This window comes from Epinephelus fuscoguttatus, linkage group LG6 (assembly GCF_011397635.1).
Source record: "Epinephelus fuscoguttatus linkage group LG6, E.fuscoguttatus.final_Chr_v1".
Taxonomy (NCBI): Eukaryota; Metazoa; Chordata; class Actinopteri; order Perciformes; family Serranidae; genus Epinephelus; species Epinephelus fuscoguttatus.
In genome coordinates, this window is record NC_064757.1 from 35,567,132 (window position 1) to 35,592,408 (window position 25,277).

General features: G+C 41.4%; 1 protein-coding gene across 2 annotated transcripts in view; it reads left to right on the forward strand.

Moving 5' to 3' along the window:
- Positions 1 to 9,373: 9,373 nt before the first annotated feature.
- Positions 9,374 to 25,277, forward strand: part of LOC125889937 (neurogenic locus notch homolog protein 1-like) — a 51,550-nt gene continuing 35,646 nt past the window's right edge. For both annotated transcript variants that reach the window (XM_049578241.1, XM_049578242.1), the window contains exons 1-2: positions 9,374 to 9,644; positions 10,380 to 10,461. In XM_049578241.1, coding sequence (XP_049434198.1) covers positions 9,587 to 9,644; positions 10,380 to 10,461 — 140 coding nt within the window. In that variant the 5' untranslated portion in view covers positions 9,374 to 9,586. The remainder of the gene's footprint in view (positions 9,645 to 10,379; positions 10,462 to 25,277) is intronic.

Here is a 25,277-nt window from a genome sequence, read left to right on the forward strand (position 1 = left end):
TTACATAAACATGTCCTGACTTGTCCCTTACACACCACATCTGCCGCAGCCGGCTGTGTGGCGCAGCGCCCACCCACACTCTTCCTCCAAGGCGTGAACAGAAAATCTTTTATGCAAAGTGATATTAACATCATTCATTCTTGGCAGAAAGCTCATTCATGACATACAGTGAGTGCAGCAGCTGAACAAGTTTATATTACGTCACCAACATGATGAGCAGAGAAAAGGCTGGAGTTCAATAGACATGATAATGGATGTATGCATGATTATATGTTCCTGTGAGCATTTAATTTATTAGAAGATAGCAAAGTGCCTGGAAAACTGTTTAAACATATTTACATATGAATATGGGAACTAAACTAAAACCAAAACAAACTGGTATTAGTTTAGACAAATAGCACCAAAACTGCATTCTTGACAGCTTTAACACAGGTTTTAATACACCCATAATGCATTTCTGGACACACTAAACCACCAAGTCAGTCAGTATACTTGAACCATGACATGTAGGCCTACAGTTCTTTAACACTTTAGAGTATTTAGGGCTGTTAATACACACACAATTCTTGTCACTAAGGGCCTGTTCACACCTGATATTAACATGCATCTTGGGTGATCTGATCAGAAATGGACAGCACTAAATACCCTCAAACCACTTGCTGAGGTGGTCTAGGACAAATTTGACCCCATATTGTAAGCACTAATGCGTTCCTGACAAGGACTACATCATCAGTGCAGGACATGGTGGTTGTTTGGGTGACAGCATGCTAAGGCTCTATAACTTGCCCATTTTACAACTGGTCGTACAAAGTGACCGTCCATTGTTTTGCCAAATGGAAGGAGATGTGTGCCATTCTGATGGTGATATCTCCTGCTTTACCAACACAACCAGTAATGTGACCAGCCAGCATGCTGGTAGGCAGCTAGCAAGGCTGCGGACTTAATAACCATGCACAAGGTCCTTGCACCTTCTAGCATAAGTGGCGTAGCCAGTAACCAAATCTAATCACAACTGGTCATCTGGAGACATGTGATAAACCCAAGTGTGGACAGCAATGTGTACACTTGTTTTTAGATCACTAAAACTCATATTAAAGAGAAATTTCAGTTTATTTCAACCTGTCTCCTATCTTTCTAAATTTGTTTCAAGTGACTAGTGACATAAAAATAATAGTTAGCATGTTAGCCGTTAGCCTAGATACAGCCGGGGCGCATAGTAGCATCAGACCTGTTAAAATGTAAGTGAACGGGCATACTTCAAGTGCAAAGTTAGTCCACTAAACAAGCTTTTTTCCACAAAGACGCCTCCGCCTCATATCGTTAGGATAAATGTCAGAGAACATATACAAAAAGACATGTAAACGTGTTGTCTTACCTTACCGGTGTGGTGCCATGTTTGTTTACCATCTAGCTCTGCTTTCCAAAGCGCGGCCGAAATATCGCGAGAACAAGCAGCAACAGCGGAAGGCAGAACCCTATGCGCCCCGGCTGTATCTAGGCTAACGGCTAACATGCTAACTATTATTTTTATGTCATTAGTCACTTGAAACAAATTTAGGATGATAGGAGACAGGCTGAAATAAACCGAAATTTCCCTTTAATAGCAGGTCTAAACAGGCTCTAAGACAGATTCATTGTTGATTTGGTTGCTTCAAGGGATTTAGCCTAATGATTAAAAAGCGAAAATAATGTCATCCCAGTTCCTTTAAAAGTTCCCTTCCCTCCACAGATGTTTCCATTCATGTAAAATACTTTGCTTTGAATAATAATTTTTTCCTATAAAAAACTTCAAAAGTACTTACAAATTCTTAAAAAAAAATCATTAACTCCAGAATTTAATGACATTTTATTTCAGAAGTGCAACTAAGCTTCACATTTCCAAACCACACTTGCGTAATTTTTAATATATAGCTATTTCACAATGATTCCAAGCTAATATTACAAAATCCTTCTGTTGTCAAACTCTGCACACACATCATTCTGCACAGTGAAGCTCAAACATCTGTGTGAAGTAGTACATTTTTGTGTGGAGGTGAACTTTAAACTTGCTGACATGAGGATGTATGTTGTGATCACATGAGGACTATTAGGGGGGAACAAGTGCAGTCTTGTCAAACCAGTCTTCATCATCATGCAGAATACCTTTGCTTTCATATGAGATAGTTAACAAAGCTCATTTTCCATTTTACTCATACTGTAATCCCTCATTAGATGGCTAGCATGACAGAAAATCAGGGCTTTGACAGATTGTACTGTAGTCTTCTGATCTGATCCGACTCTGAGCAGCTGTCTCTGTTTTTCAAGGCTGGTACAGCAGAACAGGTCTCTCCATCTGTACTGCACCAGTCAGTGGGACAGACCCCAACCCCCAGGTCAACACAATGAGAAGGAAATCAACACAAATCCTGTTTACTCTTGACCTCACAATGTCAAACAATAAACACATTTCCCCCTCTTTTCCCCACAATGACCAACCACACAATAGGGACTTCTTTTATAGGTTTGAAAATGTCTTAAAACTTGGAGGAGGGATGGGATATTTTATTTTCATTGTTATTTAACATATGAATCCTACTCACCTGGGAGATGACCGTCAGTGTGAAACAGTCAATATGTGTAAATTGATACTATAGAGTGAGCAAGAAAAAGATCAGCGTTGAGACTGAGGTCAAACTGTGACCCAGTCTGCGTAAAAGTCCAGTGTAGTATGTCAGGTGGGGTCACACACACCATCTGTTGAAATAGAAAGGAATCATTTCACAAAATGCCAAAACAACGGGAAGGTCCAGTGTTGGAAACATTCTCTCCTCATCAGACACGTCATCAAACACAAAAAAGTAAATATATAATGGTGTCCTGGTGGCTTTTCTCTTTGCCTTAACAAGAAAATTCTCCTCCATGTGTCTTGTCGTCGGCATCTGAACTTGTTCTGGGCTGCTCTATACTACTGCCACAGTAGAGCTTTTGTGCATTTATTACGTGCAGTTATTGCTTTTGAATAAAAGCTGTTTGTCCTTGTATTAACTGTCCTGAATCTCCTGCATGAGGGCAGCAGTTCAAACTGATTTTTGAGGCAATTTCCTCCAAATTTTTGGTTATTTAGTTTTGGTTCAGTGTAAGACTCCAGATCTTTTTGCATTTACAACATAAATTGATGCAGAAAAGGCACAAACTGATGAACAGAAATTCACCAGAATGCAGGAAATGTAGATTTTGATCCTTGAGATTTTGTGAAGGACCCCCAAATTCCCTGTTGCACATATGTCCCCCCCAGTGTTGAAACAAAACCTGTGCCCTTGCCTTCTGACACTCTTACATGTATATCAGGGACCGTTTTATCACAATCACAGGTCCTGAGTCATGTGAGACACCCTCTATGAGCACCAGGGTTGTTGCTCTGTAGCTTGAATCTGCATATGAGAAGAGCACTTTACTGTCAAGTATCACACCTAGTTTGCATGAAGACCATATTGCAAATGTTCTTACTAACTGAATTCAATTCAATTCAATTCAATTCAATTCAATTCAATTTTATTTATAAAGCCCAATATCACAAATCACAATTTGCCTCACAGGGCTTTACAGCATACAACGTCCCTCTGTCCTTAGGACCCTCACAACAGATAAGGAAAAACTCCCCCAAAAAAACCCCTTTAACGGGGGAAAAAAAAGGTAGAAACCTCAGGAAGAGCAACTGAGGAGGGATCCCTCTTCCAGGACGGACAGACGTGCAATAGATGTCATACAGAACAGATCAACATAATAAATTAACAGTAATCCATATGACACAATGAGACAGAAAGAGAGAGAGACAGAGACAGCAAGAGATGCAGGACAGACGGTAATGACAGTAGCTTACAACAACATTAATGAAAGTAATAATATTATAATTATAATTCTGGCTATTGTGGTACAATATGTTCAAAGTATATATTAATATCTGATAGTATACATATGTGACAATAATCATATGTGTATAATAACAGTAGAAGTATGACTAATGATAACAGCAGCAGCAGGAGGCATCTGGCAGGACCACGGCAGCAGCACAACCACACACGTCACACTATCCAGGCACCGCTGTCATGTAAGTTAACCTGCGAGACAGTGGAGCACAAAGGCTCCAGAGAAGATGCCGAGTTAGTGACATGCAGTATGGCCGAGTTAGCAAGATGCAGTAACAGGACACGAGAGAGAGAGAGCGAGAGAGAGAGAGAGAGAGAGAAGGAGAGAAGGGGCCCGGTCTATTATAGGGGGGTCCTCCGGCAGACTAGGCCTAAGTCAGCCTAACTACGGGCTGGTACAGGGCAAGCCTGAGCCAGCCCTAACTATAAGCTTTATCAAAGAGGAAAGTGAATAAATAATTTCTACAAAAACACTTCTTGTTATAAGAGAAAGAAGTTATTCGTGTTAATTACTGTAATTACTGTGTCATTTCTTTCTTCCTATTATCATTTGATGGTTATGAGACAACGGGCCTCTGGGCACAGACATGCAAAAGGCCCCACCGTTTCTCCTACACAGAAGCAAGACACACAGACTTTGTGGTGGCTTTGCCTCTTTTTTGTTGTTGTTTTGCATCTCTGTGTAGTCGTTATGCTTTTTTTTTTTCACTTTAAGTCTCCCGTTTGAATGACATTTTGCAAGTGAAGGCCAGAGGGGCCACTAACACTTTGGGCCCTGTGCCCAGTAGGCCCATTCAGAAATCCATCCATGCTTATTATTAGTAGCTCCAGAGCTGTTGAGGATATTACATGGTCTCCAACAGTTAAAGACCATGTTTGCTTGTTGTCTTTCTATCCATGTTGGCATGAAAATTGAGGTTCAAAATTCATTCTTGACTTTGGAAACAGCAGATGTCTAAACAGTCTCATCTAAAAGTCAATTTAGTAGCTTTTAATCATATCATATGTTTAATTTAAAGTTAAGCTGAATCACATTTCCCACCACCACCCATCAAAACTTCTGTTTTTTTATGGAAACACTGCATATGCTCATTCGAAACACCAAATGATATCAGGCTGTCCTTTTTAATGGATTAAGTAATTGACTGATTGAGTTAACAGCTAGGTGGGTTAATAGCCAAACAGCCAAAGCTGATTAAGAGATAACCAGACTGCAACATTTCCATGACAATACCCTTATAGTATCGCCTCAATCACACTATAATCATGTTATTAGTATTCGTGTGAACAGACATATAGGTTACACACATCTTTTCATTTAGCCTCTTCCAGCACTCCTACGCTCTGTCTGCCCTCGGGCTTTAAACGTCTGCTTCATGTTATTTTTCTTTGCTCTCTGGCAGCTGTTTTACCTGTAACGTCCTGGCAGAGTCTCCATGTGTCACTCTGTGGTTTATTAAAAAAAAAAAATGAGGGCTTGATGGTGTTGAAAGAGACAGTTACCACCTACGTACGGTTAACAGTCCTGAATGACTGCATCTGAAAGATCTTGTTTGCCAGTGATGATGTGGTTTAGAAGCAGGAGCTGCAGGTCTGACACCTCCTTACTCTCTATAGATATGCTGTCTATAACAACACTGAATTAAAGTAGATTTAATGGGGCTTTTTTGACACAAAATATCAGAAAAATATGTTTTAATGTGAAAAACAGATCTAAAAAAATGATTTAAATTGATTCCAAATATAGAATTAAAGTATTCACCCCCTTTAATGGGTCTAAATCATCCCTGGTCACATGATTACTTAAATGGGAATCACCTGTGTGTAGTCACGAGAGCTGATCTGATTGTAGTATAAATACATCTGTGCTGCGCCTGGGCCAACTTTCAGTCAGTTTCGTGCCAAAAGCTACACCACAAAGACATGAAACACTCCAAGCAACTCCATGAAAAAGTGATTAATCTTTTTCTGTTGATCAGGGTCAAAAATGACACATGGAATCTACTTTAAAGGGGGCCTATTATTCAAGGACGCTACTGCAAGTGTTTGCACTAGCCTACATGCATTGTTACATGTAGCTACATGCTAACATCAAGGAAACATGATCTTGGTTGCCAGTGTTCATATTCCTGCTGGAACATGTCTGATTATGTTTAGAAATGTTTACTGGTGATTTTCACAGTAGAAGGTACTGCTATGCTCCCTTACAGTAATTCCAACAATTGGGCTTTTCCAGTGTGCATAATGAGACAGACGCTTTAATGGAGCGTTTCAGACAGAGCGTGAGTACAGGTGTTCCAGCACAGAAAATATGAGGAAAATAAAGTGTTTTTTGACCATGTAAACATGCTGGAAACCTAAAATATATTAAGTATGAATCTGAAAATGAGCACAATAGGTCCTTTTTAATTTTGTTGTTGAGCAATTAAAGGTTACTAAAGGTCAATTTATTTTTGTATGCTTCAGACCAACCATGTCACATGGTCCTCATCAGCAGATGAAGACTTGTGCAACTGTAGATGTTAAAACTTTCCATCATTATGAGCACTTTCAGAACTTCTCATTAATGTTAAGTTAAAAGCTGCTTAAAAATGTATACATGTATGGTTTCATAAGCCAACTCTTTTGTTGAAGAAGACCATGTGATACAGCCTAAAGCTCTCACACAAGCACATATGTGGACCTTGAGTTGAATGAGATCAATAATGGATGGTTAAGCCCAAATTGACTTAGCTTTTCTGTAAGGGCAGAGATGATGTTACATTTATGAAGGGGTTAATACCCTATTATAGTATTGCACATAAATTTCGGAGACTAAAATCAAAGCAGCAGAAGTTACGATACTGCGACTTTATGGTCAAACTCCTCAACTCCTGACCCCAGTTAGAAAATATAAGACTACATTAACACAAGTGTTATCAGACTGTCTTGTCTACCTGTGCACGACAGCAGTTACCTGTGTGAAGCTGCTAAGGCTCCGTTCACAAACCACCTGATGGGAATCTTCTCCTGCTTGTGCTGACTCTGCAGGCTGGCTGAGTGAAAAACTTTCCCGAGTCACTGTCAGCGTTTATTTATCAGTGTAGAAGATCTTAAGTGCTAACTGGCTGGTTCCCAGGGTTTGTTGTAATGCCCTGATGCAGGAGAGCAGAACGGGGTTTGAGTGATGAGGGCTTTTGAAGACCAAAATTTATACTTAAGTTTCTGGGGCTGGCTGCACAAAGCACCTTAAGTAAAGATTTTCCTTTAAATCAGAGTTAAGGTTTCTTTTAAATTGAATTGGTTGCACAAAATGTCCTTAAGGCTTCTCCTTAAGTTTTTCTCCTTATCTTGGTCTTATACTTAAGGAATTGCTATACTGTTGCCCAGAGGAACTTAACAACCCAAGTAAGAAAAAAAAAACACAAGATACCTCTGATTGTATCTTAACGGCAACATGACTAAGCTTATGGTAATCAATGAGGAAAATGAAGGCATCCTGAGGAGAGCCCGATAGAACCCTGAATGATGAGCAAGTGATTTCGCACCTCAAATCTGACCAGAGGTGAAGTAAACGTATATTTATTGAGACATTAGAGCAGTAATGTTCTACTCCTTCCTTACTTCAAAAAGTAATTTTGTTTCTTTAATGGGGTTCAGAAAACCATGTAACCCATTCTTCATGGGTTACAAAAGTTTATTTGTTGGTTAAAAGAGTCCTTTTTTGTATGAATAATGGATTTCTTAATTTAAATTTAGCATAAAAAGTACATTATTGGATTATAATTAGTGATGCATTAATGTTTAAATCATTTTAATAGGGCTGCTTGACAATATATACTGCTGGGTAGTTGCAATAATAATAATAATAATAATAATACTGCAGTAATATATCATACAGTGTACTTTATTAGTTGAGGTTGTAACTAAAGCTATCAAATAAATTTAGTGGTACAGTATAGGCGTAGATATCAGGGGGACGCAAAGGACGCGTCTCGCTCAATACTTAGAACGTGCATTTGTCCGTCCCCCAAAAACCATAAAGTAGTAGAGGACTTTGGTTTCAATATAATTAAATTAATTGGCAGTAATTGAGGACATTGTTTGACGCTAAAAAATTCTAGTGGAGGCCCTACTTTGATATGTGTCCCTCCCAGTGTTGAAACAAAACCTGCACTAGTGGTTTAAAAAAGTACAATATTTGCCTCTAAAAGTGGAGTATAACTATAAAGTAACATAACATAGGAATAATATAGTTACACATGCATGAAGTGGTGTATGTAGGTGTAGATTTCGGGGGGATGCAGGTGATGTGTCTCCCTCAGTATTTAGAACATGTGCATTTGTCCCTCCCCAGTAAAAACACAAATGTTGCAGAGAACTTTGGTTTTGATATTGGGTTTTGTGCCGATATCTGATATGTTGATATATGACAACTTATTTGGCCAATAACCGATACCAATATCGATATACCAACTATTTTCTTCACCTAGTTTTAGTGATCATTAAGTCTCTTCTGTAGAAGAATTAACATCATATTATGCATGTGTACTCTTAACATGACCACCCACCAGCAGATGGAGATATGAAATGCAATGCTTTTCAGTGTATTTATAGAAAAAGTCTGTTGGCTGATTCTGATATTCATTTTAAAGCTGACATTGGCAGATGCCGATGACGTGCCCATATTATTGTGCATGCCTAGTTTTGATATAATTTAAGATAATGATTAAGGAAATTGTTTGACACTAAAAAAATCCTGGTGGAGGCCCCCCAAACCCCCAATGTTATATGTGTCCCTCCCAAAGTTGAAACAAAATCTGCGTTGCTGGTGGTTTAAAAAGTTAAATATTTCCCTCCAAAGGTGGAGTATAACTATAAAGTAAGTACATAATAGAAATAATAAAGTTATGCACTCACCTCAAAATTGTAGGCTACTGTACTTGAGTAAATCTACTTAATTACCTTCTATATAAACACTAAAAGCTCACCTAAACTGTAAAGTACCTGCTGTCTGTTTTAATTAGCTTTATTTCTTTAAAGTTAAGGTCTTAACAAACTGTTCTGCTTATTCTGAAGGTTGAGACACGTGCTAAACTTTAGCATTATAAACCATATTAATCATAGTATCACATAATAAAAAGTAGCCTAGCTGAACCAAATCAACTGATCAAAGTCAAATTGTTTTATTAACTGTGTAAATAATTTGTTTGTTTGTTAAAAAAACAAACTTTCATGCTTAATTCTGTCTAGGAAAATAAATACTTTTCAGTCATTAAAAAGTTTGTGATGAAAACTGCTGGCTCAGACTAATTGCTGGAGTCTCGATTTAAAGTTGTTAATTATCCAATCACGAGAGTGCAACGCCCGGGAAGGAAAAAACTTTGCGCACTATCTCTTCATCAAGTCGTAAAGCTTCTTGTGCCTGACTGGGGACTCAGTGTGTGTGCGCGTGTGTGTGTGTTAACGCCCCTCGGAGCAGCGGATGGAGAAGTGCGTCCCCTCAAGTCATTTCCAACCCGGGATCTGAAGTGACAACATCTCATGCGCGGAGTTCACAGACAGACACCGCGGCACTTTCTCTGTGGATCTACTCCTGGATGAACTGAAAGTGTTTGTTTTATCTAACGGAGAGGAAGACACACTATCGGATCTATGAAAAAACCCACGTGGATTTGTACAACCATTTTAAACCAGAAGGAATGCATATTTTCTTTGTGAAACTAACTTTCTTGTTGTCGCTGATAGCACTAACACGAGGTGAGTGGCGCAGGGGGGAATCTCACTTTGGAGGAGTTTACAAACTCAGAAAGATAAATTAATGTAGTTTATATTTATTTACTTCATAAAGCTCAGAGTAGCTAGAGTTTGATTTTAACTTGTTGCATTCAGTGCTTTGCAAACTGATGGACTGCAACTGGAGTATCTCAGTTTTCCTCAACTTGTTTGGACTCATCCTGCAGGTTTCCGAACTTCACAGTTAATTTACATCAATCAAGTTTACATACATGATTTAAATCACCTATTTGCATCATCCTTGTTATGTCTTCTTTACTCCCATGTCTTGCAAACTGGATCAATCTATGCCTTTTACTCCGGGCAGCTGTTGCGCACTTGTCCAGCAAACACAACTTTTTCTCACTTCTATGTAAACGCATGCCTTTGCAGTTTGAATCCAGAGCAGTGAGTGTGCTTTTTTTATATTATTGCAAAGCTGTGCTACTCCCCAAATGGCACATTTTTCTGGACAGCTGCAGAGAGGAGCATGCAACTGCCAAACCGGTGTCAAATCCCCCTGTTCACCACAAAAACTGCACTTTTGAGGTGGCAAGAGTCACACCTAGACTTCACATTTATGGAGTATTACCTGTGCTATTTGTAAATCTCCTGAGGAAAGTAAACATCAGCTACATCACGTAGACAGAAATAGCTACTAGACTTGCTTATAAAGTTGTTTGAAGTTTCAGCAGGTGTGTTAAAACTTTCTATCCGCAGGTCTAAGATGCTCCATGCCCTCGGAGTCGTGTTTGAACCAGGGGTGGTGTGAAGCAACTACAGATGGCAATGGACAGTGCAAGTAAGTTTTAACAATGTCTTCTTCTTGTTAACCGATAAATGGTGAGGGAATACCTGCAGAGAAATGTGTGATTGTGGAATCTGACAGATTTTTGGTTGACATGTGAGGGGTCTAAAGGGGACGAGCGCTCACACCAGTGTTGCTATTTCTGGGAGGCAAATGGTCAGAGACAGAAATGAGTGGACATTGATGAGGACAGGGGTCACAAGAGAGGGAGAGTGTGTGTGTATGTATATATGTGTGTGTGTGTGTGTGTGTGCCACCACCACCACACTCTCCCCTCTGCAGCCAAACTCTCGCAGCCCTAAATCTTGCTTTTCTTTTCTTTCACGGAGCGACAGCTGGGGTTGCCAGAAGCTCGGCGACCATTGTTCTCCGCTGCCATTAATTCTGTGTGACTAATCTGGGTGAGGCTTCCCAGAGAGACCCTCAGACCCTGTCCTCCTACCACCTCCTCCCCCTCCTCACCCACAGCCCCTCCTCTCTCCTGGGATTGTGTCCCCTCCTCAATGGCCCTCAGTGCTCTCCCTCTCATTCCCCTGGACAGATGGCATCGGGTAGATGTTTTTTAACCTGCTAAACATTCAGCGAACATTCAGCATGAAGTCTTTTTGGGATTTGGTTTTCAGTCCACATGTAAACCAATAAGCTCCAGCACTGCCCAGAACTTTCTCTCTTTCTTTTTTTTTTTTAAACAATAATAGCCTACTTTGCACTTGGCTCTATTTCCATCCTGGCATTAGCAGCTCCAGCCAGTGTCATCTTACTACTGTCGCAGAGCTCACTGACCGGGCAAATGTTTGGGTCACGGCTCCGAGACTGCAGGACCCAGGCAGCCACCTTGGCCCCCCGCCACATCTTAATTTGTGTTATTCACCCCTCAATCACACACTCCCCCCTCCTCCTCCTCATCCTCCCCACCTTCCCCACCTCCTCATTGGGCCACAAAGCCATCATTGTGCCCCTCCTCAGACTTCTCCAATTAAACATGGAGATGGACGTCCTCGCAGTTTTGAAAAGGTTTGAGCGGGCACACAAGGCTTAGTTTGTGACATTGTGTGTCTGTGTGTGTGTGTGTGTGTGTTTGTGTTTAAAACATTGCTGTGCTCGTCATCACTGAACCACCAGAGGGCCAGGAGACAAAAAAGTTTGGGTTCATCAAGTTCAGGCAGCAAAATAATCACTTAGAGCTGAAACGATTAGTTGGTTAATCGATTAATCGGTCGCCAGAAAAATAATCAGCAACTATTTCGATAACCGAGTAATCGTTTAGGTCATTTTAAAGCAAAAATAGCAGTAAAATGCCAGAATATTTTCTGCTTCCAGCTTTGTGAATGTGAAGATGTGCTGCTCTTATTTGTCATATTATTGAAAACAATCATTGAACTTTAGGGTGAAGTAAAAATACATTTAAGGACATCACTTAAGTTGTGATGGGTATTTTTTTTTACACAATATTTAGAAATTTTAGATCGTTTTAAGGATTGTAGGCTTAATTGATGAGGAAGCATATTTTGTGTGTTTACAGGAGTTTAAGTATAGTACCTTCAAGTTAGCCGGTCATGGAAGACGTATTCAGATACTTTATGTTTAGTAAATGTACAAATACCACACTGTGAAAATACTCCACTACAAGTAAAAGTCCTTCATACAAAACCTTTACCATCAAACTATACTTGAAGTATGAAAGTCACTGTGTGATGTTTTTGTAGTTCTATTACTGCTGCATTAATGTGTATGTTGCCTTTTACTGCTAATTTAAAATCACTTATATACTGTTGGGTAGTTTAATCTACAGCAATGCATCATTTCGTGTAAGATCATCGTATGTTTGTAGCGTGGCCGTCCTGTGAAACCCAGGTAGATGAAGGAGATGGGAAATTATAATCTGAAAAGTAGCTTAAGATGTCCGACAAATGTAGTTGAGTAAAAAGTAAAATATTTAACCTCTGAGATGTAGCGGAGTAGATGTATAAAGCAGCATAGAATGGAAATACTCAAGTTAAGTACAAGTGCCTTGAATTTGTACTTGAGTGCAGTACTTGAGTAAATGTACTGAGTGGCGTTCCACAACTGAAATGAACCATTAGCAATACTTGTGCACAAACTCGAAACTGACACTTCAACAATATGCAAGGTTTAATCCTGCCTATTCTGTTTTGTATGCATGCCTATTACAAAATGTTGTTGCAGTGATTTTAGGTTCTTAAATGATTTACTCAGAGATACTTATGAAGCTTCCAGTGATATCTAGTTTGTTGGCTCTAAGTGAGAATTCAACCAGCTGCTGCTTGCTTTGTTAACTGTGAAAGCGATTGCAGTTCCTCAATTTAAGACTAATGTATTTCTCGATATCTTTATAAAGCAAACATGGAAAACTGTCTCTTGCATCACTGAGAGATCAGCGTGGCAACTCCTATTGTTAGAGGAAGCTAAGTGCTTACTGTTACATGACTAAAGGGGGAAATCCAGTGAAGTATTGTACCTCCATAAATTAAAAGTAGCAGAGCTGGTGGTATCCAGAATTAGGCAAGATAAAAATATTGCTGTGTTGAGCAAAATGCAAACAATAGCATCTTTCCTTGAATTCTTTCTGGTAAAGGCCCAAGTCTTTCTAACTCCACGTCTACAGTTTGTCTTTAAAGTTTGACATCTCAAGACCAAGCCAACATAAACCTGATGACAACTCCAAGATTATTGTGTCAGAACCAGAGAGGACATTTTACAACTGTTTTCACAGGCTTGATACACTAGATTAATTAACTCTAGCAGTAACCCAGGATTACTAACATCACTCCTCAGGGTTAATTGGGTCAGCAGTAAAGAGTTGGCTGATGAATTTCATTTAACTATTTGTGATATCCTGCTCGGCTTAGTGAGGGATTCAGGCTGACACTATTTTCCTAATGTAAGCATCCAGAGAAGTGTTTTTTCCTGAGCCTCACTTCATTCTTGACAGGATTGCGATTTGGTTTCTCCTCAATCAAATAGCAGCCGCTCTTGAACTCGAGTGTTATGTCGAGGTCAACTTGATTGGATGCTTCAGTTTTATTTAGTCTGACAGTGATGCCTACTTGACATGCCATACCATAAATACCATCTCCTCTTCATATCTGGCCTGGCCTGGCCTTGTGACATCCCCACTGAAGTTTATCTCCAAAGAGCTCCGAGGAGGAGGCCTCTCATTTACTGCAGAGGCTTGGCAGCGGCGGAGAGCAGTGACAGAGCCGAGCCAATCCAGACCAGGAAAAATAACTCCCAAATTCCAGTGGCACAATGGCCAGAATCAAAGCAGCTCGCTCGCAGCAGAGCTCCTCTCTGCCCGGAGAGATGAAAGATGTCGGGCAAGGAAGGACGCTGCTGAGAGATCATAACCCTTCATCATCAGTTAGTCAGTGTGATGAAAAAAATACAACTGATTTCTGACAGCCTGTTGATTGCAGGGAGTCACATGATGATTTAGGATTTAGGTTCCTGTAGATGAAAGCTCAGAGTTCCTGTGAATGAGGCCAAAGTGGAAGGACACTACAGAAATTCCTCTTGTTTGTCAGTAGGGTCAAATCATTTGGTTCTTGTCTTGTTGGATACAAAGACCTGAGCTGTTTGTACTCTAAAGAATCAGTCAGTGAAGTAGCACAGTGCCCTTTGGCTAAGCTTGTTAGGAAATATTGTGGGTTTCAGGCCTCTGGGTCATTAAGTGCGAGTCAGCAAGTGACAAAGCAGTATCTGAGTAAGTTATTAATAACTTACAGAACCACTGTAATAGTCCACCTTCCACCCTCTCCTCCTCTCTCTTCGTCTACACCCACAGCAAGCAGCTTTATCATCAGTGCTGCATTCAGGGTCTTTGTTACACAGGAAAATCTTTTGCAGTCTGACATATTTAAATCTCTCCAGTCATAATGTTCGGTAAAAATACTCCCTCTGAGAATAAGTGGGCACTAACACTGTGTCATCACAGCAAGCAAGCATCTCTCTGTCCATACTGAATCTGTTAAACATGCACCTCTGTTCTCTCATGTAAACAAACCACTGTACATATCAGGTGTGCGCTCAAGATCACACTTAAGATGTATATTGTCACATTTACTGGAAATGATGGTCATTACCAGAAACTTTTCAGCGGATTGCAGGTCGAGTTTGGGTCATTAATTACGCATATGTTTGCGGCACGGCTGATTGGTTCTCGTAGCTGTCAGGGTTGGTGTGGGTATTAAAAAAACCTGACCCACCACGCATCACTAGTGGCCACAGATTTGACGCTAATGTTCGATACTTGACAGGTTTCAATGCTTTATGCTACAGTTACATAATTGCCAATATTATTTAAGTAGTTTAAAGTAGTAGTTTTAAAGTTTGATACTCATCTTATCACCTTTCCATCACCTCAGACTCTTTCTGTGAGATCTTATTTTGTAGTTTTGTGTCGCTGATTAAAGTCATTGAGTACAGAATATTGATGGGATGAGTAGAAATATTTGAATTTGTCCCCTTTTGTCAGCTTTTGGGGAGTTCAGTGTGGGTGCCAGATTTTTAAGATCTAAAAATGTGAGAACTTTAATCCCGTTATCAGGATTTTCAGATTATTCTGTGTTTGCGTTAGATAACTAACAGAGTCTTTAATCTCTTGCTGGTATGTGCAGCCACTGCTACAGTATCCACCCACTCCAATGAAAGTGAGCCCTTGTCTCTCCGGTTCTGGGGATTCCTTAATGGCACCTCTGTTCGCTGTGGTCAGATGAGTCTATCTCAGCCTCTCCCTCCTCACACACACACTACACACACTCTACACTCCCCCCTACGCATCCATTCAGAGTCAGGAAACAGCCTCGGAGTGGCCCGAGGGAAGAAAAGGTGCCGTATCTGATCATATCATCACACAACGAGAAACACACAGCGCGAGGCTTTTATATGGCCGCTGCCGCCGGTGTTGGGTTCCCTTTGGCAAGAGTCCGGCTGGTGAGAGGGCTGATCGTCAGAGCGTTCTGGCTCAATGAAGTGACTTGGTGGTGGTGGGGAACCTCAGCGCAGAGGATTAGTGATATTTGAGCCTCCCTCGTTGGCATATGCCAAGACAAATCATATAAACTTTGATCGCAGGCTGAGTGGACCGACAGCATGTGTGTGTCTGTGTGTGCGTGTGTGTGTGTGTGTGTGTGTGTGTGTGTGTGTGTGTGAGAGACAAAGACACTGGGCATACTCCAAACCACACTTCCTCATTTCTTTTTTTTTTCTTTCAGCCAGACCACCTGTCTGTGGGTTATAGTATAACAACTAAGAGGGATGTGCACTCACCCACACAGCAGCATGCTCCATAATACCCATGATTACTTGTGGTTTTGCCCATTCAGCTTCACACAGGAACACACTGACTCTGTCTGCCAGGTGTGCGTTTAGCTTTCAGTCACTGCTGATGCATGCTTACTCACAGGATATTCAGGAGAATGGAGTGTGATGCCTTTGTGGTGAGACGGAGCAGTTTGTTCAGTTAAGCAGAGATGCAGATTGTAAGACTGATACCAACCACCGTGTCTGTTACACAAGGAAAAAAAGACTTCGGCCTTAAGCTTCAACACTTATTTGAGCCCCAGCCTAAAAACACTTCTCTAGGAGTCATTACTCACTCAAACTCTAACACACTGACATGATTCAGACGTTTTTAGATTAGATAATGACTTACACTTCTCAAGGATTCCCAAGGATGTCATTGTCTGAGATGCCTATCACAAATAAACATCCAGGACTTAAAAATGATAATAAACGGCAAATCTTGCTTGAGAATCATCACATTTTTAGGTGCTTATTCAGTATTAGTTATTCAGTGATAGCTGTCTGTACATTCAAGAGTACATCCCAAAAAGGAACTGATAATAGCTGATTCGACATACTTTTAATGGTTCCACTTTGCCAAAGTATAAACAAATAGAGGCTAAACTAAATATAGATAAAGGCTACCTGTATTGCATTAAGGGGGCTTTCACAGCAGGCACCTCAGCCTGGATCTGGTCTACTTGACCCCAAAGTCCAGTTTGTTTTATTAGTATGAACGTTGTGTATCTTACCTGGACAAAGCACGCCAGCCTGTACCCAAATCCACTTGAAAAGGCAGTCTCGAGCAGGGTTCATGTGTTCTCGGGTATGGAACGCATCAGGTGTTAACACCACCTGTCCGAAACCACAGAGGTGGCCAGCAATTTAATGCAACTACAAAGAGTTTTTAATCAGATATGAACAGTTTAAATTCAATACTGATGCCTCTAAACGAGATAGCATCTCAACCTCCCACGGACAGACACAGATCTGCCTTTGTTGCCGCCTTCGAGAGAGATCTGCGCCCAAAAGCGGCGGCAGCAGTGTCCATCTGCGTCACCATTTGCTACTGTGAAGCAAAACAATGTCATGTAGATCAGTCGTCCCCAACTGGTCCAGCCACGGGGTCCAGATTTCTCCTTAGTCATTAGTTCAAGGGCCACACAGTTTAATACAGTTAGTGTCATACTTGCGTATGGCCATGTTGTCGAGCTAGTTCGCTGCCTCTGTCAAATAGCTGTCCATCAGTCACTCACTCTACAGCAGCAATTGGACTTAAAAATTAAAGCTCTGTGCTGGAAATTTACTGTTCTTCAAAATAAAGTGAACCAGAAATTCAGAATGTGGACCCGTGATGCAGCCCTACTTTTGAAGCTGAGCGGTGGCTCAGTGGGGGGGCGGCCTTAAAGTCAACTACTAAGTTACTACATTACTGTGATAATTGAATTTATTACATTTTCATTGCTGTCATCAATCCATTAAAAGTGGTATAATGTTTAGTGATGACTGCTACGCTCTAAACTGATCCTGTTAACAACTCTCAGTCTACAGTTTACCTGCCAAGCTAATGTTGTAAGTTATCTTTGAGTGTTTGCGGTCATTTAGTACTTATGACGACTGCTATCTAGTTAAATTGTATGGGGCTGGAAAATGACCACTGGCAGCTAACACTAGATGGTTTAATGTCTGAAACACTTTTCATTCTGTTGGTCTTTCTGAGCAGCTAAAACACACAATCCTTACTAACTTTTAAGATACCACAATGATGCATGTCACCCCCCTAAAAACCTCTATGGCCGAGCGAACAGATGCTTGCTTGTGAGGCATGTTTATTAGTAATAAACTAACAGCCAACAGTTCATTTCATAGTTGAGATAACTCATAAAATGAATATAAATACAGCTGATAAAATGTGAAAATGTGTGGCCTGTTAACAGCCGGATCCTGGCCCTGATTTATGTGGGACAGTTGGGCACATGAAGGATGCAGCGATGTGACATTTTGGCATGCCCTGGCTCACACCTTGAAGTGGCAGTGTACAGTAACAACCTGAGTGTCCGGTTGCACTGTCAGCTACACCTTCAGACACCCGTAAAGCCTTTAAGTGGTTCCCAGCCTCGTAAAGTAGGCAGTGGCAGAAGTCATTAGAGCTGCTATGACTCTCAGGACATTCACACACATACACACACACACACGCACACAGGTCCCTGGGGGAGCAGGCTGTTTCCCATGGGCTGTGTCCATAACCCTCCCAAATAAACAGGGTCTCTAATGCAGACTGCCAGATGTGGGCTGGCCAGGTCAGCTCTCCTGTACGATTAGAGAGGAAGGAAAAGAAGGATGGATGTAAGGAGAGGGAAAGAGGGGCAGCGTTTCCCCTGTAATTTCTGAAGCCAGTGGGGATTTGGTGGTAACTCTGGTTTCAGTTCCACAACAAACAACAACTCTGTTTTTTGTGCCAGCTCTGGTTTAAGTGGAGGAGCTATTTTTATTTCACTCGACTCGATTTGTGTGATTGAAGCTGATTCTGAGCGCACATTTCAGTGTTGATTTTCTCCGCCAGTGGTGGCAGAGTTGTCGCGGTGGTTAGCCGCCGTATAGCTGCTGGGAAAACACAAGAGAGGGCAGAAAAGAGAGGGAAGTGTGGGGGAAAGGAGAGGAGGAGAGAGGCCCCCCTTTGGGCAGCGCTGTAAAAACAGATCAGACAAGACTAAAAGGGACTTAGACCAGGCACAGGACCAAACAGCCAGGAAATGAGACGGGGTGGAGGGGAGACAGGAGGGATGAGGGGAGGGGGCAGAGGTACAAACATGCTCCACTAACACAGTTTGACTCCTGGCTGAAAGCACTTAGTCACCTGAGACAGAGAGAAAAAATATTTTATGTAACAGTCCTAAAGCACAACTCTTGCTTGTATATTGTTGGCCTAATTTCTGAAAGGAATAAAGTCTGAGAAGAGAAAGCAAAAAAGAAAAGTACCAAAACCAAAACCCTTTATATTTAACTGACTGAGTTTTTAGTAGGGCTGCAGCTAATGATTATTCTCATTCGATTAACATGCCTGTTACTTTCGTTTGGTCTATTACATGACGGAAAATGTTGATCACAATTCCCTAAAGAGCAAGATGACACCATCTCAGAAACTTTAAAGATATTTATTTTACAGTGAAAATAAACACAAAACGGCAGCACATCCTGAGAAGGATTACTGAGAAGTAAAGTGAAACTAGGGCTGCAACTAACGATTATTTCATTTTCGATTAATCTGTCATTGTTTTTCTCAATTCCTCAATAAGGTTGTTTGGCCTATATGACTTATTTCACCGTTTAAACACCTAACAACTAATCAGAAAATGCTGAAAAATGTCAGTTAGATGTCCTCATATGTCTTTTTCTTGTATTCAGTTAACTCTCATAGAGAAGTGAAAAAAAAAACATTAAATGTTAACATTTAAAAAGCTGCAATTAGAGAATTTTGACTCTTTGCTTTAAAAAAATTGCTCAAACCGATTCATGGATTATTGAATTAGTTGGCAATTAATTTAATAGTTGACAACTAATTGATCAATTTGTTAGTCATTGCAGCTCTAGCTGAAACCAATGACTGTGTATAATTGTTACCGATTAATTTTGCGTTGACCAATTAAATTGATGAGTTTTTGGTTCAACTTCGACCTGCCTGACCTCACTTTAGAGCTGCAACTAGTAATCGATGAGTTGGTTATATGTCAACTATAAACTCAATCCCCAACTAATTTTATAATTGATTAATCGGTTTGAGAAAATATTGAAGAAAAAAGCCCAAATTCTCTGATGATTCCAGCTTCTTAAATTTGATGTTTTCTGATTTCTTTACTCCTCTATAACAGTAAACTGATTATCTTTGGGTTGTGGACAAAACAAGGCATTTAAAGATGTCATCTTGAGCTTTGGGAAACACTTTTATAGACCATTTTAAAGACCAAACAACTAATCGATTAACTGAGACAAAACATTGACAGATTCATTGAAAATGAAAATAGTCATTAGTTGCAGGTTTGCAGCCCTACTTTACTTGCCGGACGTGAGGCCAAAACATAGAGGCAAATATCAGTTTTCAAAAATATTTCTATACACATAGACAGGGCCTTAATCAACCAGATTTTCCCATAACTAACAAGCTAAACAGGAGTTAGGTTCTGAGTTTTTTTGTTTTTTTTTTGCTCAAATATATAAAATGATGGATAGACAAAGAATAATCCTAAAATAATCTTAATTATGCCATTTACAGAAATGGAACCAGACACTGGCTCTGTCTCCCACAGAGCTTTACATGGCACAATAATTGAATAAATGCACAACCTAATTCACTAAGCTTCTTAAAATGGATTCAGACTGGGGCCCGTACAGCTGCCGAAATCTGTGTACACCCTCTAGGTTTTTATTTGTATACAGTGCACATGTGTGTAGCCTACATATTACGTTCAAAGCCTCCGTCCCCATCTGTGCGTGACCTCAGAGAGATGGCAGATGGCAGATTGGCCCAACACTGAGGAAAGCCCCTTCAGAGAGAGTGACGCCTGGCGAAGGGTCAGATGTCACCACAACATCTGCTGCGGGCTCGAGCCGCCGCCCCGGCCCTGTTATGCATCCCATCAGTGTCGCGGAACCTGTTGCCACGGGCTACTGTGGCAGCCATAGAAGAAGAGACGGGCCCAGGAGTGAGCGCAGAGGAGAACAATGAGGGCTACTGGGCAGGGATGACAGAGAAGATAATAACAGTATCGGCCTTACCGCGGAGATAATTCCACTGCTGTCCTGCAGTTATACGATACCTCCCAAACACCTGATATTTGCTCAGCTTCTGATTTGTGCCCCTCTTTTCATGCCTTCTTTATTTACCTTTCCAGCCGCCCAGTTTACCTGCTGCTGTTAAGATTATCCCGCTCGCCAGGCCGGCAGATTTCTCTTGTTGAAGCAGCTGCTTTGCTCTGTTTGTTTTGAATACAGCCAAGACTCCATAAAAGAGTCATTGAATATCTTTTGTCTTACCCAACCCTTCTTTTTTTGAGCTCTCATTGAGGCCGTTAAGCTCACTGCCTGTAAAAGCTGTTTTGTGCTGAGTGTGTATTTGACAGGCTCTCGCCAAGTTAAAGAGCAAACTGTTAGCATTCTTTGCCTAGCGTGTGCTACAGTTGACTTACTGCTAGCACCTCAGCTGGAGTGTGTTTGGATAGTGCGTCCACGTGCACTGAGGTAAGGGTGCAGGGGCTCTGTCTGTTTGTCTTTTAGGCCTCGGTGTGAGACGCTGGGCTGTTTTGCGAGGGCAGATGCCAGCTTTCAAAGCTGGTGTGAGTTTTTTTATTTTCAAGGAGCCATAAAAATGAGGCTGCCAGCAAGCGAGCCGTGGGTTAAGAATCAGGACAGGAGACTCTTAAGAGTAAACACCAAAATTCCTTCTGAACTGGCAACCCCTTTCTGTCTTTCTCCCGTTGAAAAACCAAACCAAACCAGTTCCAGTTTCCTTTCTTTCAGACTCCTTTTGTTTGTCCCGACGCTTGTGTGTGTTTTGGATTTTAAGGTTTTGGCTTACGCTCGGCCTCAAACATCGCCAACCACTGAAACGTTGCAGAGCAGCTTGGAGTAACTTGGAAGAAAGTTTTAAGGGGGAGAGAGCAGTAGTCAGTTGAGACTTATAAATCCTAATGTGGTGTCTTAGAAATGAAAAGGAATGGGGGGTGGGGGGTGGATGAGAGGAGTGGGGTGATGGGGTTTGGAGGGAAAGAAGGTGCACAGAGGGGAGCGAGCGGATGCCAGCGACCATACGACTTTGAACAGAGGAAGTGGAACCAATAATGAGAAAAAAGGGGAAAATTCGGGGATGAGCCACGTAAAATGAAAGACGATTTAGAGAAGATTTTTGGGGGGTAGACAGAGAGGAGAGGAAAGAGGAGGTGTAACAGCTGAATACGCCCGGCCTGTGGTCAACTCTGAATGGGTAGGGAAAACAATGGGCCCACTCATCCTCCGCTCTCCCTCTCCTCACTTGCTCTTCATTTCTCCGCTAAGTAGTGAAGGGGGGGGGGGGGGCATTCAGATAACACACTGTAAAAAATATCCAAGTTGTCATGTTTTCATTGCCAGTCAGCTTGATTCTTGAAATTTATTCACAATTTTAATCATTTTTCAGAGTTTTTAAGTAATTTTTTCATAACATACATCAGTAAATACCCCACTCCTGGAAGCTTTTATGTGGCCAAACAAAAAGAAAAGATGGTTGCTAACAAGTGGCTAAATGACACTACAGGACGTCATCAAGCGGAACACGGCTTCACAGCCTCGTAATGAAGGTGATGTCATGTTCATTCATAGCCGAATATTAGCTTTTTACTAACAGCAATTTCATTTACATTTAAAACATTCTCAAGTGGCTTTCCTTTGTGTCAATTCTTTTCATGTCTTGCCGAACAAAATGCGTAATTATCATTAACTTTTGATGGCCACAGAGTTTTTTTTCCACAATAATCCAACGGGAAACTAGCATTTATTTATTTTGTTTTTTTACAAACGAACCAGGGTGATGTTGACTTCTGCATCAGCCCCCCAGAAAAACATTGTTATCCCTGCAGCGTTCTATAGAACAGCGATTGGCTTTTGTTTTAGTGACGTACCTACGTAAATTTGAATCTCAGATTTTTACAGAGATGCACAGACATTGCCCCCTCCAGCAGAGGAATGTGAAACTACATCTCTAGTGACAAACTTTGCACAGATACAAGTCATTATAGTCAACATCAGACATTGTAGGGGACATAAACATAAGACAAACACATTTTTGAGTGGAGAGGGGCTTTAAAAAATGACTAATTTAGACTGATTCACAAGTTAAAAAGCGCATTTTTTTGCAGTGCATGGCCCTTGTCTGCGTCCAGGCTTGAGGACAGTAGTAGGATGGAGTGCCATGGAGAGGAAGGAGGCAGAGTGGTGGGATATGGGAGGTGTGGGAGAGCAGAAGTGGGGGGGTGGGGAGTGAATGGCCGGGGCAGCAGCTGCTGTCTCCTCATTAACATGCGCACCTGCTCCCTGCGGCCTTTTTCCAGCGAGCTCGTGTGGCGCCTCACGACCTCAGCACCCGCCACCGCTGGGACTTAACTGGACTGGCCTTCTAGCAGCCAGATCTGCTGCTTCTCTCCGCTGACACCCCCGCCCTCCCTCTCCACCACACATACACACACACACACACACACACACTCTCCTACTGTCCACTTAAGGGACTCGATACGGATGCTCAGAAATTATGTAGAGGAATTTCCAGCTACACCACAAGTTTTCATGTGAAGATACATCTGTCTTTACAGATTAAGTCAGCAAGTGCAACTACAACAGAGAATCCAGAGTAACAGTATCCCTACTTTTTTGATGTTGAAGTTTAAATTTGGAACAGTGGCAGCCTGCAAAGTTACCAAGAGTGTAGTTTAACTATCACAGCAACCAAACTTTTGCACATTCCCCTGCAACATATTGCGCATTTTAAACCTCATCTTAAAACGTATATATTAGACATATTCATGAAGCATAGTCCACTATAGTTTCTTGACTTTGTAATCTTTTTGCCTTTATTGGTTAGGACAGTCTAAGTGTGGGGAGGTGGGGGGAAAGAAGGGATGATACATAGCAAAGGGCCACAGGCTGGACTTGAGCCCGCGACCACTGTGGCAAGGACGTTGCCTTCATATTGGGGACGCCTGCTCTACCCACTAAGCCACTGGGCACCCCAGTCTCTTGACAATTCTGTTTGTTCTTATACATTAACATACAGAAGAAAATTTTTTGTATGCAGTGTTGTCAAAATATTGAGGTATAGATGCATATCAATTCTGAATATTTTAAATGGTCCCGGTGCTCATTTTCCGCAGTATTGATACACCAGTACCAGTTGTGCTTTCTTGCCCTCTCCTATTCTAAATGTTTACTGCAGTCATTCTGCTGTTCTCTGCCCCTAAGGGAAAGTCATCGTTGTCATGCTATAGCCTTTTTATATTTATCTTTTAGTAAAAAAACAACATTTTGTGCCCTCAGCTTGATATCAAATATTGATATTTTTCAAGGTATTTAAAGTAAGTTATTCCAGTCGTGCAACAACACTACTTGTATGTGAAAACTGGATGTGTTTTTTGTTCTCGTCTCCGCTGCTTATTGAGTAGATGCTTTGTTTTTGTAATGGCCCAGCCTTTCAGGCCGCCCAGCGTTGTTGACAACAGTGTTGATTCTCTGAAGGTGATGAATATGGGAATGTGGCGATAGGGAGGGTCTAATGTGGCAGATCTGAGGTGGTTGGGTTTGGTGTCAAAAGAGCTGCAACAAGGGCTGGGTATTAAAACTCAATAAGGTTTGGTTCTGACCGAAATGTGTCTGTAGAACACTTGAAACTGAATTGTGATTCGACACCAACAACACACAAAGTAGTGAATCTTAAAGTAGCAATCTCATTAAAGGGATATTGGCATTTTCAACCTGGCCTGTGTCACTGCTGTGTGAGATGATAAGGCGCCCCTGTTGCCAGCAGCATCAGAAACTGCCTGCCTGTGCTGGTGGCTCGGGGGGCGCCTTAACACTGTTCATCTGCACACATACCCCACACCTCAGTGACACAGACCAGGCTGAAAATCAGCAAAGTATCCCTTTAAATCCAAACTGTATGTGAAGACAACGTGTGACTATTTTGAGCGACTGTTGTTGGTTGTTTTCGTTATGTTTCCGCTCCATAATCAAATCATCTTCAATGAGATTTGATTGAATTCAACTTTACTACAGCCTCTCAGAGTGCACCGACTTTATCTGTATTTCTCCCGTCAGAGTGTTGTTGGGGGACTTTTTCCTTGTGTGTGTGTGAAGGGTTTTATGATAGAGGGTGACATATGTTGCAGATTGTAAAGCCTGTGGAGGCAAATTAGTGATTATGTGCTTTATAATTGCTCAACTTATTATTCAATAACTGACTGTGATTTTGTAATGCAAACACGCCTCAGATTTTTTATTTGCATGTAACAGATTTGACGTTCAGCTTCTGACACCTCTGCTTGTTTGACCTTAGTGCCACAGTGATCCCAGTCTGAATGACACTCAGTTTAAGGTACCACTACGTGGTGACATGCCACCACTCACTACTACTGTTTGTGCAGCGGGCAGTCTAGCATGTGATGTTTTCTTTTCCTTACCACAGTCCTAAGGCTGCCTAATCCCCTGAGAGGGAGACCCTGTCTAAACACACGCCTGTCCCTACAACCCTGTCCCTAAATCCACTACACACACTCACACACACACACATACTGGACCCCCTGGGAATGTTTGGGGACGTGGTCCTGCCAGCCCCTCGGGGCTAATAGACTTGCTGGCTCTGGTCAGGTATTTGAGAGTGACAGTGGGTTTTAATGTTGTGGAAAGGCCGCTTTGATGTCGGCAGGATGTTTCATGCACAATATTGTTTCTGCGCGGAGACTAAAACACAACAAAATTCAACAAGAAAT